The sequence below is a fragment of the Rhinoraja longicauda genome, chromosome 5, assembly GCF_053455715.1.
Source record: "Rhinoraja longicauda isolate Sanriku21f chromosome 5, sRhiLon1.1, whole genome shotgun sequence".
NCBI lineage: Eukaryota > Metazoa > Chordata > Chondrichthyes > Rajiformes > Arhynchobatidae > Rhinoraja > Rhinoraja longicauda.
The window spans coordinates 82,675,724-82,688,763 of NC_135957.1; the positions used below are offsets into that span (position 1 = coordinate 82,675,724).

Here is a 13,040-nt window from a genome sequence, read left to right on the forward strand (position 1 = left end):
CTGCGTTCACAAAGTCATACAGTGATATAGTGTGGATCAGGCCCTTCGGCCCAACCCGCCCACATGTCCCAGCTGCAAGAGTCCCTTCTGCCCACGTTTGGTCCACATCCCTCCAAACCTGTCCTATCCATGTACCTGTCTAACTGTTTTGTAAACGTTGGGATAGTCCCAGCCTCAACTACCTCCTCTGGCAGCTCGTTCCATGCACCCACCACCCTTTGTGTGAAAAAGCTACCCCTCAGATTCCTATTAAATCTTTTCCCCTTCATCTTGAACCTATGTCCTCTGGTCCTCGATTCACCTACTCTGGGCAAGAGACTCTGTGCATCTACCCGATCTATTCCTCTCATGATTTTATACACCTCTATAAGATCACTTCTTTACTCAGAGGGTGGTGAATCTGTGGAATTCTTTGCCACAGAAGGCTGTGGAGGCCAAGACAGTGGACGTTTTTAAGGCAGAGATAGATAGATTCTTGATTAGTACGGGTGTCAGGGGTAATGGGGAGAAGGCAGGAGAATGGGGTTAGGAGGGAGAGATAGATCAGCTTTGATTGAATGGCGGAGTAGACTTAACATAGAAAATAGGTGCAGGAGGGGGCCATTTGGCCCTTCGAGCCAGCACCGCCATTCAATGTGATCATGGGCTGATCATCCACTTGATGGGCCGAATGGCCTAATTCTGCTCCTGTCCCTTATTAACTTATGACTCCCTCATCCTCCTGATGTTGTTTCTGACATAGGTAGGATTTATAATTTGCAAATAGAATTGGGCTTTCAACTAAAGGGGATGCATTGTACATTTTAATTAAAGCAGTGTTCCTTTGCTCATTGGTTTCCACAGGTGATTGGAGTTATGAGCGTTGGATACATTCCGAAAGGGACGCGGTTTGGGCCGCTGGTGGGTGAGGTCTTTACCGACGAAACCATCCCAAAGAACGCAAACAGAAAGTACTTTTGGAGGGTAAGTTGGTAAAAAAGATACATGCATTCCGCTGATGCAATTGTACGTTCACCAAATCAATTGGGCGGCACGGTGGCGCAGTGGCAGAGCTACTGCCTTACAGCGCCAGAGACCCAGGTACAATCCTGATCCCGGCTACGGGTACCTGTCTGTATGGAATTTGTACGTTCTCCCCGTGACCTAGGGTTGCCAACTGTCCCGTATTAGCCGCGACATCCCGTAATTTGGGCTAAATTGGTTTGTCCCGTACGGGACCGCCCTTGTCCCGTATTAGGCCTAGGGGGCGCTGTGGCCCGGATGCTGTAGGCCTGGACACTGTAGGCCTGGACACTGTGGGCCTGGACACTGTAGGCCCGAACACTCTAGGCCCGGACGCTGTAGGCCCGACGCTGTAGGCCCGGACGCTGTAGGCCCGGACGCTGTAGGCCCGGACACTGTAGGCCCGGACACTGTAGACCCGGACACTCTAGGCCCAGACACTGTAGGCCCAGACAGCGCAGGCCCGGACGCTGTAGGCCCGGACGCTGTAGGCCCGGACGCTGTAGACCCGGACAGTGTAGGCCCGGGACAGTGTAGGGTCCGGACACTGTAGGCCCGGAGGCCCGGGCGCCGCCTAACGGAGGTTGCGTAACAACCCGCCTCCCAGCCCAGCAGCCGCCAATTGGTGGAGCGGGAGCACGTGGCCGCTGGCTGGGTGAGGGTCACGTGGGGCAGTGACGTCACCTTGTCCCTTATTTGGGAGTGAGATAGTTGCACCCCTACCGTGACCTGCGTTGTTTTACTCCCAAGGTCATCGGTTTCTACCCACACTCCAAAGACGTACAGGTTTGCAGGTTAATTGGCTTGGTGTAAATGTAAAAAATTGTCCCTGGTGTGTGTGGATGGTGTTAATGCACAGGGATCGCTGTCGGTGCGGACCCGGTGGGCCGAAGGGCCTGTTTCCGCGCTGTATCTCTAAACTAAAGGCTAAATAGGCTGAAAGTGCTTGTCACTTCCCGTTAGAGATCTGTGTGCGTCTCTGTAGCAGATGGTTTCCTTGAAGTCCCAAGTATGCACAAAGTAGGAGTTAACACAAAAATGAGCTGAGTAAGTGTCTGGGTCTCAGGGGTTAGGAACGGGTGAGGTTTTGTTGAACATGACTTCACATCTGCACAAGTTATTAGATTAGTTTAGTTTAGTTTAGTTTAGAGCTACAGAGGGGAACAGGCCCTTCGGCCCGTCGGGTCCGCACCGACCGGGACGGTCCCCGCACACTAACACTGTCCTACGCACACTAGGGACAATTTTACAGTTATACCAAACCAATTAACCTTGCAAACCTGCACGTCTTTGGAGTGTGGGAGGAAACCGGAGCACCCGGAGAAAACCCACGCAGGTCACGGGGAGAACGTACAAACTCCGTACAGGCAGCACACGTGGTCAGGATCGAACCCGGGTCTCTGGCGATACGAGGCAGCAAACTCTACCGCTGCGCCACCGTGCCGCTCGGTGTTGAAAAAAGCTTTTGCGGCGCAGCAGGAGAGCGCCAGAGACCCGGGTTCGATCCCGACTACGGGCGCCGTCTGTACGGAGTTTCTCCCCGTGACCTGCGTGGGTTTTATCCACGATCTTCAGTTTCCTCCCACACTTCAAAAGACGTGCAGGTTTGTAGGTTAATTGGCTTGGTATAAATGTAAAGATTGTCCCTAGTGGGTGTAGGATAGGACTAGTGTGTGTGGGGAATCGCCGGTCGGCGCGGACTCGGTGGGCCGAAGGGCCTGTTCTCGCGCCGTATTTCTAAATTAAAAAAACTAAACTAAACTGATTCCACCGTTGTTGGCCCCAGAACTGAAGGAAGGCATTACCTGGAAAAGGAAATGTCTGAGGTCTTGTTTTGGAGGCACATCAGATGTGCAACCGTTAATTAGAAACAGATCGTGCAAAAAACCTGGCTTTCACTCTCCTTGCCTTTCCTTCCCTCTGATTCACACCCCCTTCCCTCCACCCCCTCCCTCCCTTCCTCCCTCCCCTCCGTTCCTCCCTGCCTCCCACTCTCATTTCCTCCCTCCGTTCCCTCCCTTCCTCCCTCCCTCCCTCCCACTCTCCTTTCCTCCCTCCCTCCTTCCCTCCCTTCCTCCATCCCTCTCTCCTTACTTCCCTCCTCCCTCCCACTCTCCTTTCCTCCCTCCCTCCCTTCCTCCCTCCCCTCCGTTCCTCCCTGCCTCCCACTCTCATTTCCTCCCTCCGTCCCTCCCTTCTCCCTCCCCTCCCTCCCACTCTCCTTTCCTCCCTCCCCTCCATCCCTCCCTTCCTCCATCCCTCTCTCCTTACTTCCCTCCCTCCCTCCCACTCTCCTTTCCTCCCTCCCTCCCTTCCTCCCTCCCTCCCTCCCACTCTCTTTTCCTCCCTCCGTCCCACTTTCCTTTCCTCCCTCCCTCCATCCCTCCCTTCCTCCATCCCTCTCTCCTTACTTCCCTCCCTCCCACTCTCCTTTCCTCCCTCCCTCCCTCCCTCCCTCCCCTTCCTCCCTCCCTCCCACTCTCCTCCACCCCTCCCTCCTTTCGCCCCTCCCTCCATCCCCTCCTTCCCTCTCCCTCCATCCCCCCCTCCCTCCCTCCCTCCATCCCTCCCGCCTGAAATGTTTACTTTAACAGGAAGCATTGTGTGTTTAGAATAAAGATACATTTGAGTAAGATGTGGACTGACTCAACAAGGGTGTCGAGTGTGGGAAAATAACTGCTGATGCTGGTACAAATCGAAGGTATCACAAAATGCTGGAGTAACTCAGCAGGTCAGGCAGCATCTCAGGAGAGAGGGAATGGGTGACGTTTCGGGTCGAGACCCTTCAATTTTGGGCAGCTTGCATCCCAGCGGTATGAACATTGACCTCCAACTTTAGATAGTTCCACTGTCCCTCTCTTCCCCCCCCCCCCACCCCCCCCCCCTGACATCAGTCTGAAGAAGGGTCTCGACCCGAAACGTCACCCATTCCCTCTCTCCTGGATGCTGCCTGACCCGCTGAGTTACTCCAGCATTTTGTGATACCTTCAACAAGGATGTCTGGTTTAGTTCAGTCGAATGACACAGCATGGTCCGTACTTTAGGCCTGAGAGATACAACGCAGAAACAGGCCCTTCGGCCCACCGAGTCCGTGCCAACCAGTGATCACCAGTTAGTTGGAGTACTGTGTGCAGTTTTGGTCTCAAAATTTGAGGAAGGATATTCTTGCTATTGAGGGCGTGCAGCGTAGGTTTACTAGGTTAATTCCCGGAATGGCGGGACTGTCATATGGTGAAAGACTGGAGCGACTAGGCTTGTATACACTGAATTTAGAAGGATGAGAGGGATCTTATCGAAACATATAAGATTATTAAGGGATTGGACACGTTAGGGGCAGGAAACATGTTCCCAATGTTGGGGGGAGTCCAGAACCAGGGGCCACAGTTTAAGAATAAGGGGTTAGGCCACTTAGAACGGAGATGAGGAAAAACTTTTTCAGTCAGAGAGTTGTGAATCTGTGGAATTCTCTGCCTCAGAAGGCAGTGGAGGCCAATTCTCTGAATGCATTCAAGAGCGAGCTAGATAGAGCACTTAAGGATAGCGGAGTCAGGGGGTATGGGGAGAGGGCAGGAACGGGGGGTACTGATTGAGAATGATCAGCCATGATCAGATTGAATGGCGGTGCTGGCTCGAAGGGTCGAATGGCCTCCTCCTGCACCTATTGTCTATTGAGACTAGTTCTATGTTATCCCAATTTTGCGTCCACTCCCATTCACACAAGGGGGCAATTTGCAGATGCCACTTTACCTAGAAACTCCCACGTCTTTGGGAGGGGGAAGGGAAACCGGAGCACCCGGAGAAAAGCCCAGGCGGTCACAATGAAGATCTTTATTTTGCATACAATTCCCCTTTCCTAATTTCTTCATAATTCCCACAAGGGGAAAGTTTGGAGTGGGAAAGCTCCAATCTCGGGATCACCAATCAGTTTTCCATGTAGTGACCTTTTAATCTGCGGAATTCTCTGCCTCAGAAGGCAGTGGAGGCCGATTCTCTGGATGCTTTCAAGCAAAGATGCTAGAGGAGCAAGATAGACCACTCGACACCAAAAACCGTAGTACGTCACGGCGCCATTTTAGTCGGCATAAACTTGCAGAAACATTTCAAAAGAAAAATAACAAAAATCTGTGAATTGATAGATGAGATATATTCTGCATTTTAATGGTAAATTAACGCATACTGTTCCCCCAAAACACTGATTACACTGCGAGAGGCAGAGCGAACGGCCGGTTTCGCTTACTAAAATGGCTCCTTTGCGTACTACACTTCAGTATAGGAGATTTCAACGGAGCGGTCCATCTTGTTCCTCTAGTATCTTTGCTTTCAAGAGAGAGTTGGATAGAGTTCTTAAAGATAGCGGAGTCAAGGGATATGGGGAGAGGGCAGGAACGGGGTACTGATTGTGGATGATCAGCCCCTGATCACAGTGAATGGAGGTGCTGGCTCGAAGGGCCGAATGGCCTCTTCCTGCACCTATTGTCTATTGTTTATTGTCTATTAAAGGCTAGTTTGAAAGAGCCTCATAACCCCATAAGTCAATGGATATTTTTAAGTCAGACATTGATAGATTCTTGATTAGTGCGGGTGTCGGGGGTTATGGGGGGAAGGCAGGAGAATGGGGTTCAGAGGAAGAGATAGATCAGCCATGATTGAACGGCGGTGTAGACTCGATGGGCCGAGTGGCCTAATTCTGCTCCTATCGCTTATGAACTGATGAATATGTAAAAATAGCAAGAGATTGTGTGTTGACTAAGAATTCAGCTTCATTCAAGCTGTTTATAGCTGTGGTTCTATGGCTTTTAAGATTCAGTCATTTGTAACTTGAGGTTTGGCCTCAATTCTAAAACAGCGATGTGTGTTAACAACGGGTTGGCCAAGATTGCAAAATGCATTACAGATTACCAGAAAAAGTTCAGTTCAAAGATGTCAATGGGATTTTAATACTTTTTTTTCTCTCTCTCGCTCTCTCGCTCCTTCCTGTCAAACCCCATGCTGTGGAAATCAGACTTGAAACGCAGTCCCATTCGGCGAGCCTTTAGTCTCGGTTGCTGTTCTGAAACCCCGTCAGCAGTGGAAAGTTGTGCCGAGCTCAACCTCTCTCTCGAACGCAAAATGCCCCGTCATGGAAGTAGCAAGGTCACCCGTTCCTGGAAATCAGAGAGAGAGAGAGAGAGAGAGAGAGAGAGAGAGGAGAGAGAGAGAGAGAGAGAGAGAGAGAGAGAGAGAGAGAGAGAGAGAGAGAGAGAGAGAGAGAGAGAGAGAGAGAGAGGGAGAGCTTCATTCGCGTTAAACAAAAAACCTGAAAACCTAATCGTTCGACAGAAGAGGAAAAAAAAAAAACCTTCTCCGCACCTCCTAAAACTCTCCACAGCATCCCGTAACAAACTCACGCCACGCTGTGATGCGGGTCAATGAATCCACGCACTGTGTCGCTAATAAAACCCCCCTCCAATCCACCCCTCCCTCCCTTCGTCCCTCTCCCCCCCTCCCTCTCCCCCCTCCCTCCCTCACTCCCTTCCTCCCTCTCCCCTCTCCCTCGCTCACTCCCTTCCACCCACTCTCCTTTCCTCCCTCCCTCCTTCCCTCCCTCTCCCCCCTCCCTCCTTCCCTCCTTCTCCCCCTCTCCCCCTCATCCCTCCCTCTCCCCCTTCCCCCCTCCCTCCCTCCCACTCCCCTCCCTCCCACTCCCCTCCCTCCCTCCCTCTCACCTTCCCTCCCTCTCCCCCCTCCCTCTCCCCCTCCCTCCCTCACTCCCACCCTCCCACTTCCCTCCCTCCCTCTCACCTTTCCTCCCTCTCCCTCACTCCCTCCCTCCTTCTCCCTCGCTCACTCCCTTCCACCCACTCTCCTTTCCTCCCTCCCTCCTTCCCTCCCTCTCCCCCTCTCCCCCTCATCCCTCCCTCTCCCCCTTCCCCCCTCCCTCCCTCTCCCCTTTCCCCCTCCCTCCCACTCCCCTCCCTCCCACTCCCCTCCCTCCCTCTCACCTTTCCTCCCTCTCCCCCTCCCTCCCTCCCTCTCCCTCGCTCACTCCCTTCCTCCCTCTCTCCTTCCCTCCCTCCTTCCCTCCCTCTCTCCTTTCCTCCCTACCTCCTTTCCTCCCTCCCTCCCTCCCTCCCTCCCTCTCTCCTTTCCTCCCTCTCCCCCCTCCCTCCTTCCCTCCCTCTCCCCTCCCCCCTCCTTCCCTCCCTCCCCCCTCCTTCCCTCCCTCTCCCCTTCCCTCCCTCTCCCCTCCCCCCTCCTTCCCTTCCTCCCTCTCTCCTGAAATTTATACTTTAACAGGAAGCATTGCGTGTTTAGAATAAAGATAAATTTGAGTAAGAATAAATGAATGAATGAATCAATCAATCAATTAAACTTTATTGTCACTTGTGACAAGTCAAAGGTGAAATTCTTTGTTTTGCTTACCCAAGATATGCAAATGGTCGCCACATAAAGGGCACCGACAATGTCACAAAGTGATTTTTATTTCCCCCCCCCCCCCTCCTCCTCCTCTCAATGAAGTCCCACTCGGGTTGCCAACTTCCTCACTCGCAAATAAGGGACAAAGGGTGCCGTCACCGCCCTGCGCCCCACCTGACCTCACCCAGCCAGCGGCCACCTGCCGCACGGGAGCACGTGGCCGCTGGCTGGGTGAGGTCAAGTGGGGCGCGGGCGGGAGGGTGACATCATTCCCTTTGTCCCTTATTTGGGGGTGAGGAAGTTGGCAACCCTACTAATACGGGACAAGGGCGGTCCCGTATGGGACAAACCAATTTAGCCCAAAATGCGGGATGTCCTGGCAAATACGGGGAACAGTTGGCCACCCTAGGTCCCACCACGCCAGTTCCTCCTTTGTTCTCCCCCACCCCCCTTTCCCCCCCAGGAAAGAGAGGCAACTGGTAATTCTAACAAGAGACGTTCCATCTGTAGCAAAGTGCCGCATAATCACAGTGCAGAGACACATTCTGCCTAAGTTAGGGCTTTGATCTGCTGGACTGTACATTATATAAATTGGAGGAACAGCAACTCATATTTCACTTGGGCAGCTTACAACCCAGCGGTAGGAATATTGACTTCTCTAACTTCAGGTAACCCTTGCTTTCCCTCTCTCTCCGTCCCTCCCCAATCCCCCCCAGTTCTCCCACCAGTCCGACCATCCTCCTGAACAATATATATCACCGATTGTCACCTTCCCCTAAGCTAACAACGAACATGTGGACCTTCTCAGCATCTGCTTTGATCTGCCCCTTTTCACACCTTGCCCTTCCATATCTCTAGACTCCCTCTCCACTGACTTTCAGACTGAAAAAGGGTCTCGACCCAAAAACGTCACCCATTTCTCCTCTCCGGAGATGTTGCCTGTCCCGCTGAGTTGCTCCGGCTTTTTGAGTCTAACTTATATGTCACAGATGATCCCATTGACATCTCCCCTCCCTCCATGCCCACCACTGCCCAACTCTAAAGGCAACTGAGAGGGCAGAAGAGTTTCAGTCTGGGCATTAGACTGGAGTGCTGGAGTAACTAGTGCTGGAGTAACTAGTGCTGGAGTAACTAGTGCAGGAGTAACTAGTGCTGGAATATTTAGTGCTGGAGTAACTAGTGCAGGAGTAACTAGTGCTGGAATATCTAGTGCTGGAGTAACTAGTGCTGGAGTAACTAGTGCTGGAGTAACTAGTGCTGGAGTAACTAGTGCTGGAGTAACTAGTGCTGGAATATCTAGTGCTGGAGTAACTAGTGCCGGAGTAACTAGTGCTGAGTAACTAGTGCTGGAGTAACTAGTGCTGGAGTATCTAGTGCTGGAGTAACTAGTGCTGGAGTATCTAGTGCTGGAGTAACTAGTGCTGGAATATCTAGTGCTGGAGTAACTAGTGCTGGAGTAACTAGTGCTGGAGTAACTAGTGCTGGAGTAACTAGTGCTGGAGTAACTAGTGCTGGAATATCTAGTGCTGGAGTAACTAGTGCTGGAGTAACTAGTGCTGGAGTAACTAGTGCTGGAGTATCTAGTGCTGGAGTAACTAGTGCTGGAGTATCTAGTGCTGGAGTATCTAGTGCTGGAGTAACTAGTGCTGGAGTATCTAGTGCTGGAGTAACTAGTGTTGGAGTAACTAGTGCTGGAGTAACTGGTGCTGGAGTAACTAGTGCTGGAGTAACTAGTGCTGGAGTATCTAGTGCTGGAGGCACTAGTGCTGGAGTAACTCAGCGGGTCAGGCAGCATCTCTGGAGAACATGGATAGGTGACGTTTCACAAAGTGCCTCAGAAGGCAGTGGAGGCCAATTCTCTGAATGCATTCAAGAGAGAGCTGGATAGAGCTCTTAAGGATAGCGGAGTCAGTGGGTATGGGGAGAAGGCAGGAACGGGGTACTGATTGAGAATGATCAGCCATGATCACATTGAATGGCGATACTGGCTCGAAGGGCCTACTCCTGCACCTATTGTCTATTGTCTATAAAGTGCTGGAGTAACTCAGCGGGTCAGGCAGCATCTCTGGAGAACATGGATAGGTGACGTTTCATGTCAAGACCCTTCATCAGACTCAACCTGACACGTGTCACCTATTCCTTTTCCTCCAGAGATGCTGCCAGACCCGCTGAGTTACTCCAGCACTTGTTGTCTATCTTCGGTGTAAACCAGCATGTGCAATTCCTTCCTCTAGCGTTTTAGTTGAGTTTAGTTTCGAGATACAGCGAGGAAACAGGCTCCTCGGCCCACTGTGTCTGCGCCGACCTGCGAGCCCCGTTCATGCTAGTTCTACACTATACACGGTGATGCAGCGGCAGAGTTGCTGCCTCACAGTGCCAGAGACCCGGGTTTGATCCTGACTGTGGCTGCTGTCTGTACGGAGTTTGTACGTTCTCTCCTTGACCTGCGTGGGCTTTCTCCGAGTGCTCCGGTTTCTTCCCAAACTCAATTCCAAAGACATACAGGTTTGTCGGTTAATTGACCTCAGTTAAAAAACATATCTAAATTGTCCCTAGTGTGTTTGGGGTCACTGCTGGTCAGTACGGACTCGGTGGGCCGAAGGGCCTGTTTTTGCGCTGTATCTCTAAAGTCTAAAGATTGGGGACAATTTACAGAAGCTAATTCACCTCCAAACCTTTTTGCACGTCTTTGGGATGTGGGAGGAAACCGGAGCACCCATCATTGGATACGGGGAGAAGGCAGGCACAGGTCACTGATTGTGGATGATCAGCCACGATCACAATGAATGGCGGTGCTGGCTCGAAGGGCCGAATGGCCTCCTCCTGCACCTATTCTCTATGTTTCTATGTTGTTTCACCCGGAGCTAACACATGATGTCTCAGGGCGAACGTACAAACTCCGTACGGACAGCGCCAGTGGTCAGGATGGAACCCGGGTCTCCGGCGCTGTGAGGCAGTAATTCTACCGCGCTGTTTTTGCTTGCGAGTAGAGTAGAGCCTGGGGGCGGGGGGAGCGAGGGGGCGGGGGAGACGAGGGGGTGGGCGGTAGGAAAACTTAGAGAGCGCAGATCTCAGTTTGAGTATCCTTTGACGTCAATCGTCGCTGGTGACTCAACACAGAGTGTGTGTTTATAGGCAGGGTTTCATCACACCCCAGCCGTCTGCACTCTCTCCCCTCCTCGCTATGTCCTCGACGACCACTCGTCCACCGCCCCGCACCGCATCACACCGCAGCGCGGTGCCGGCTGAGCGACAGGGCCCAGCGGAAAACCCTCCGCTTTATCAACGGAACTAAGCGAGGTCGGCACGGTGGCGCAGCGGTAGAGTCGTTCCCTTCAGCGCTTACGGCGCCAGAGACCCGGGTTCGATCCCGACTACGGGGGTGCTTGCCTGAACTGAGTTTGTACGCTCTCCCCGTGACCCGCGTGGGTTTTCTCCGAGATCTTCGCTCTCCTCCCGCACTCCAAAGACGTGCAGGTTGGTAGGTTAATTGGCTTTGGTATAAATGTATAATTGTCCCTAGTGTGTGTGTGTGGGCTAGTGTTGGTGTGCGGGGATCGCTGGTCGGCGCGGACTCGGTGGGCTGTATCTCTAAACTAATCTAAAAGAATGAGTCTTGAAAATATGTAGGGGAATCAAGAACCAGGGGACACAGGTTTAAGACCGATTTCAATAAAACTACTTGCATTATCACTAAAGGGTGGGCCTAATATTGTCACGCTATCGTGTACCGTTTTGGCTGAAGTTCAGTCACAAACAAGACAACAAACGAGAGTTTTAGTATATAGATGGTGCCAAACGCAGGCAGGTGGGACTAGTGTCGATGGGACATGTTGTCAGTGCGGGCATATTGGGCAGAAGGGCCTGTTTCCACGCTATATGACCATTGCGACCAGTTTTGGGCCCCATATCTGAGGAAGGATGTGCTGGTGTTGGAGAGGGTCCAGAGAAGGTTTACGCGGATTATCCCAGGAATGAGTGGGTTAACATATGATGAGCGTTTGACGACATTGGGCCTGTACTCGCTGGAATTTAGAAGGGTGAGGGGAGACCTTCATTGAAACTTCCCGAATAGTGAAAGGCCTGGATAGAGTGGATGTGGAGAGGATGTTTCCACCAGTGGGAAAGTCTTGGACCAGAGGTCACAGCCTCAGAATTAAAGGTTGCACCTTGTGAAAGGAGATGATGAGGAATTTCTTTAGTCAGAGGGCGGTGAATCTGTGGAACTCATTGCCACAGATGGCTGTGGAGACCAAGTCAGTGGATATCTGTAAGGCGCAGATTGACAGATCCTTGATTAGAACGGGTGTCAGGGGTTATGGGGAGAAGGATGAGAGGTGATCTTACAGAGACGTATAAAATTATAAAGGGACTGGACAAGCTAGATGCAGGAAAAATGTTCCCAATTTTGGGCGAGTCCAGAATCATGGGCCACAGTATTAGAATAAAGGGGAGGCCATTTAAAACTGTGGTGAGAAGGAACTTTTTCACCCAGAGAGTTGTGAATTTGTGGAATTCTCTGCCACAGAGGGCAGTGGAGGCCAATTCACTGGATGAATTTAAAAGAGAGTTAGATAGAGCTCTAGGGGCTAGTGGAATCAAGGGATTCGGGGAGAAGGCAGGCACGGGTTACTGATTGTGGATGATCAGCCATGATCACAATGAATGGCGGTGCTGGCTCGAAGGGCCAAATGGCTCCTCCTGCACCTATTTTCTATGTTTCGATGTTTCCAGCAGAAATAGGCTGTTCAACCATCGACTGTATCCGACTCTATTCAATCGTGGCTGATCTATCTTTCCCTCTCAACCCCATTCTCCTGCCTTCACCCCTGACGCCCGTACTAATCAACCTATTTTCTAATGGGGGGAAAGATAAATTAGCTGCGGTTGAATGGCGGAGTGGACTCGATGGGCCGAACGGCCAGATTCTGCTGGTAGAACCTGTGAGCACGACTCCATGGCTGCCCCACTCTTATTCCAGGTCTACTCGAGCGGTGACCTACACCACTTTGTCGACGGGTTTGACGAGACCAAGAGCAACTGGATGCGCTACGTGAACCCAACCCGCTCGAAGCAGGAGCAGTGCCTGGCCGCGTGTCAGAATGGGATGGACATCTACTTCTACACCGTGAAGGCCATCCCCGCCAACGAGGAGCTCCTGGTCTGGTACAGCAGCGAGTTTGCTGAGCGCCTCCACTACCCCACCTCTGATGACCTGATGATGATCAAGCTGAGTGAGTGAACCCAGTGGGAATGAATTGAATTGAATTGAAATGAATTGAATTGAATTGAATTGAATTGAATTGAAATGAAATGAAATGAATTGATTTGATTTGAATTGAATTGAATTGAATTGGTTTGAATTGAAATGAAATGAATGGATTTGAATTGGATTGAATTGAATTGAATTGAATTGAATTGAATTGATTTGAATTGAATTGAATTGAATTGATTTGAATTGAATTGAATTGAAATGAATTGATTTGAAATGAATTGATTTGAAATGAATTGAATTGATTTGAATTGAATTGAATTGTAATTAATTGATTTGAATTGATTTGAATTGAAATTAATTGAATTGAATTGGAATTAATTGATTTGAATTGAATTGAATTGATTTGAATTGAATTGAATTGAGTTGA

The 13,040-nt window shown here is 51.1% G+C and overlaps 1 protein-coding gene across 1 annotated transcript in view; it reads left to right on the forward strand.

Annotated features, from left to right (window-relative positions):
- Nucleotides 1–13,040, forward strand: part of LOC144593819 (PR domain zinc finger protein 1-like) — a 52,483-nt gene that overhangs the window by 23,207 nt on the left and 16,236 nt on the right. The window contains 2 exon segments of the mRNA XM_078399937.1: nucleotides 844–963; nucleotides 12,380–12,632. Coding sequence (XP_078256063.1) covers nucleotides 844–963; nucleotides 12,380–12,632 — 373 coding nt within the window.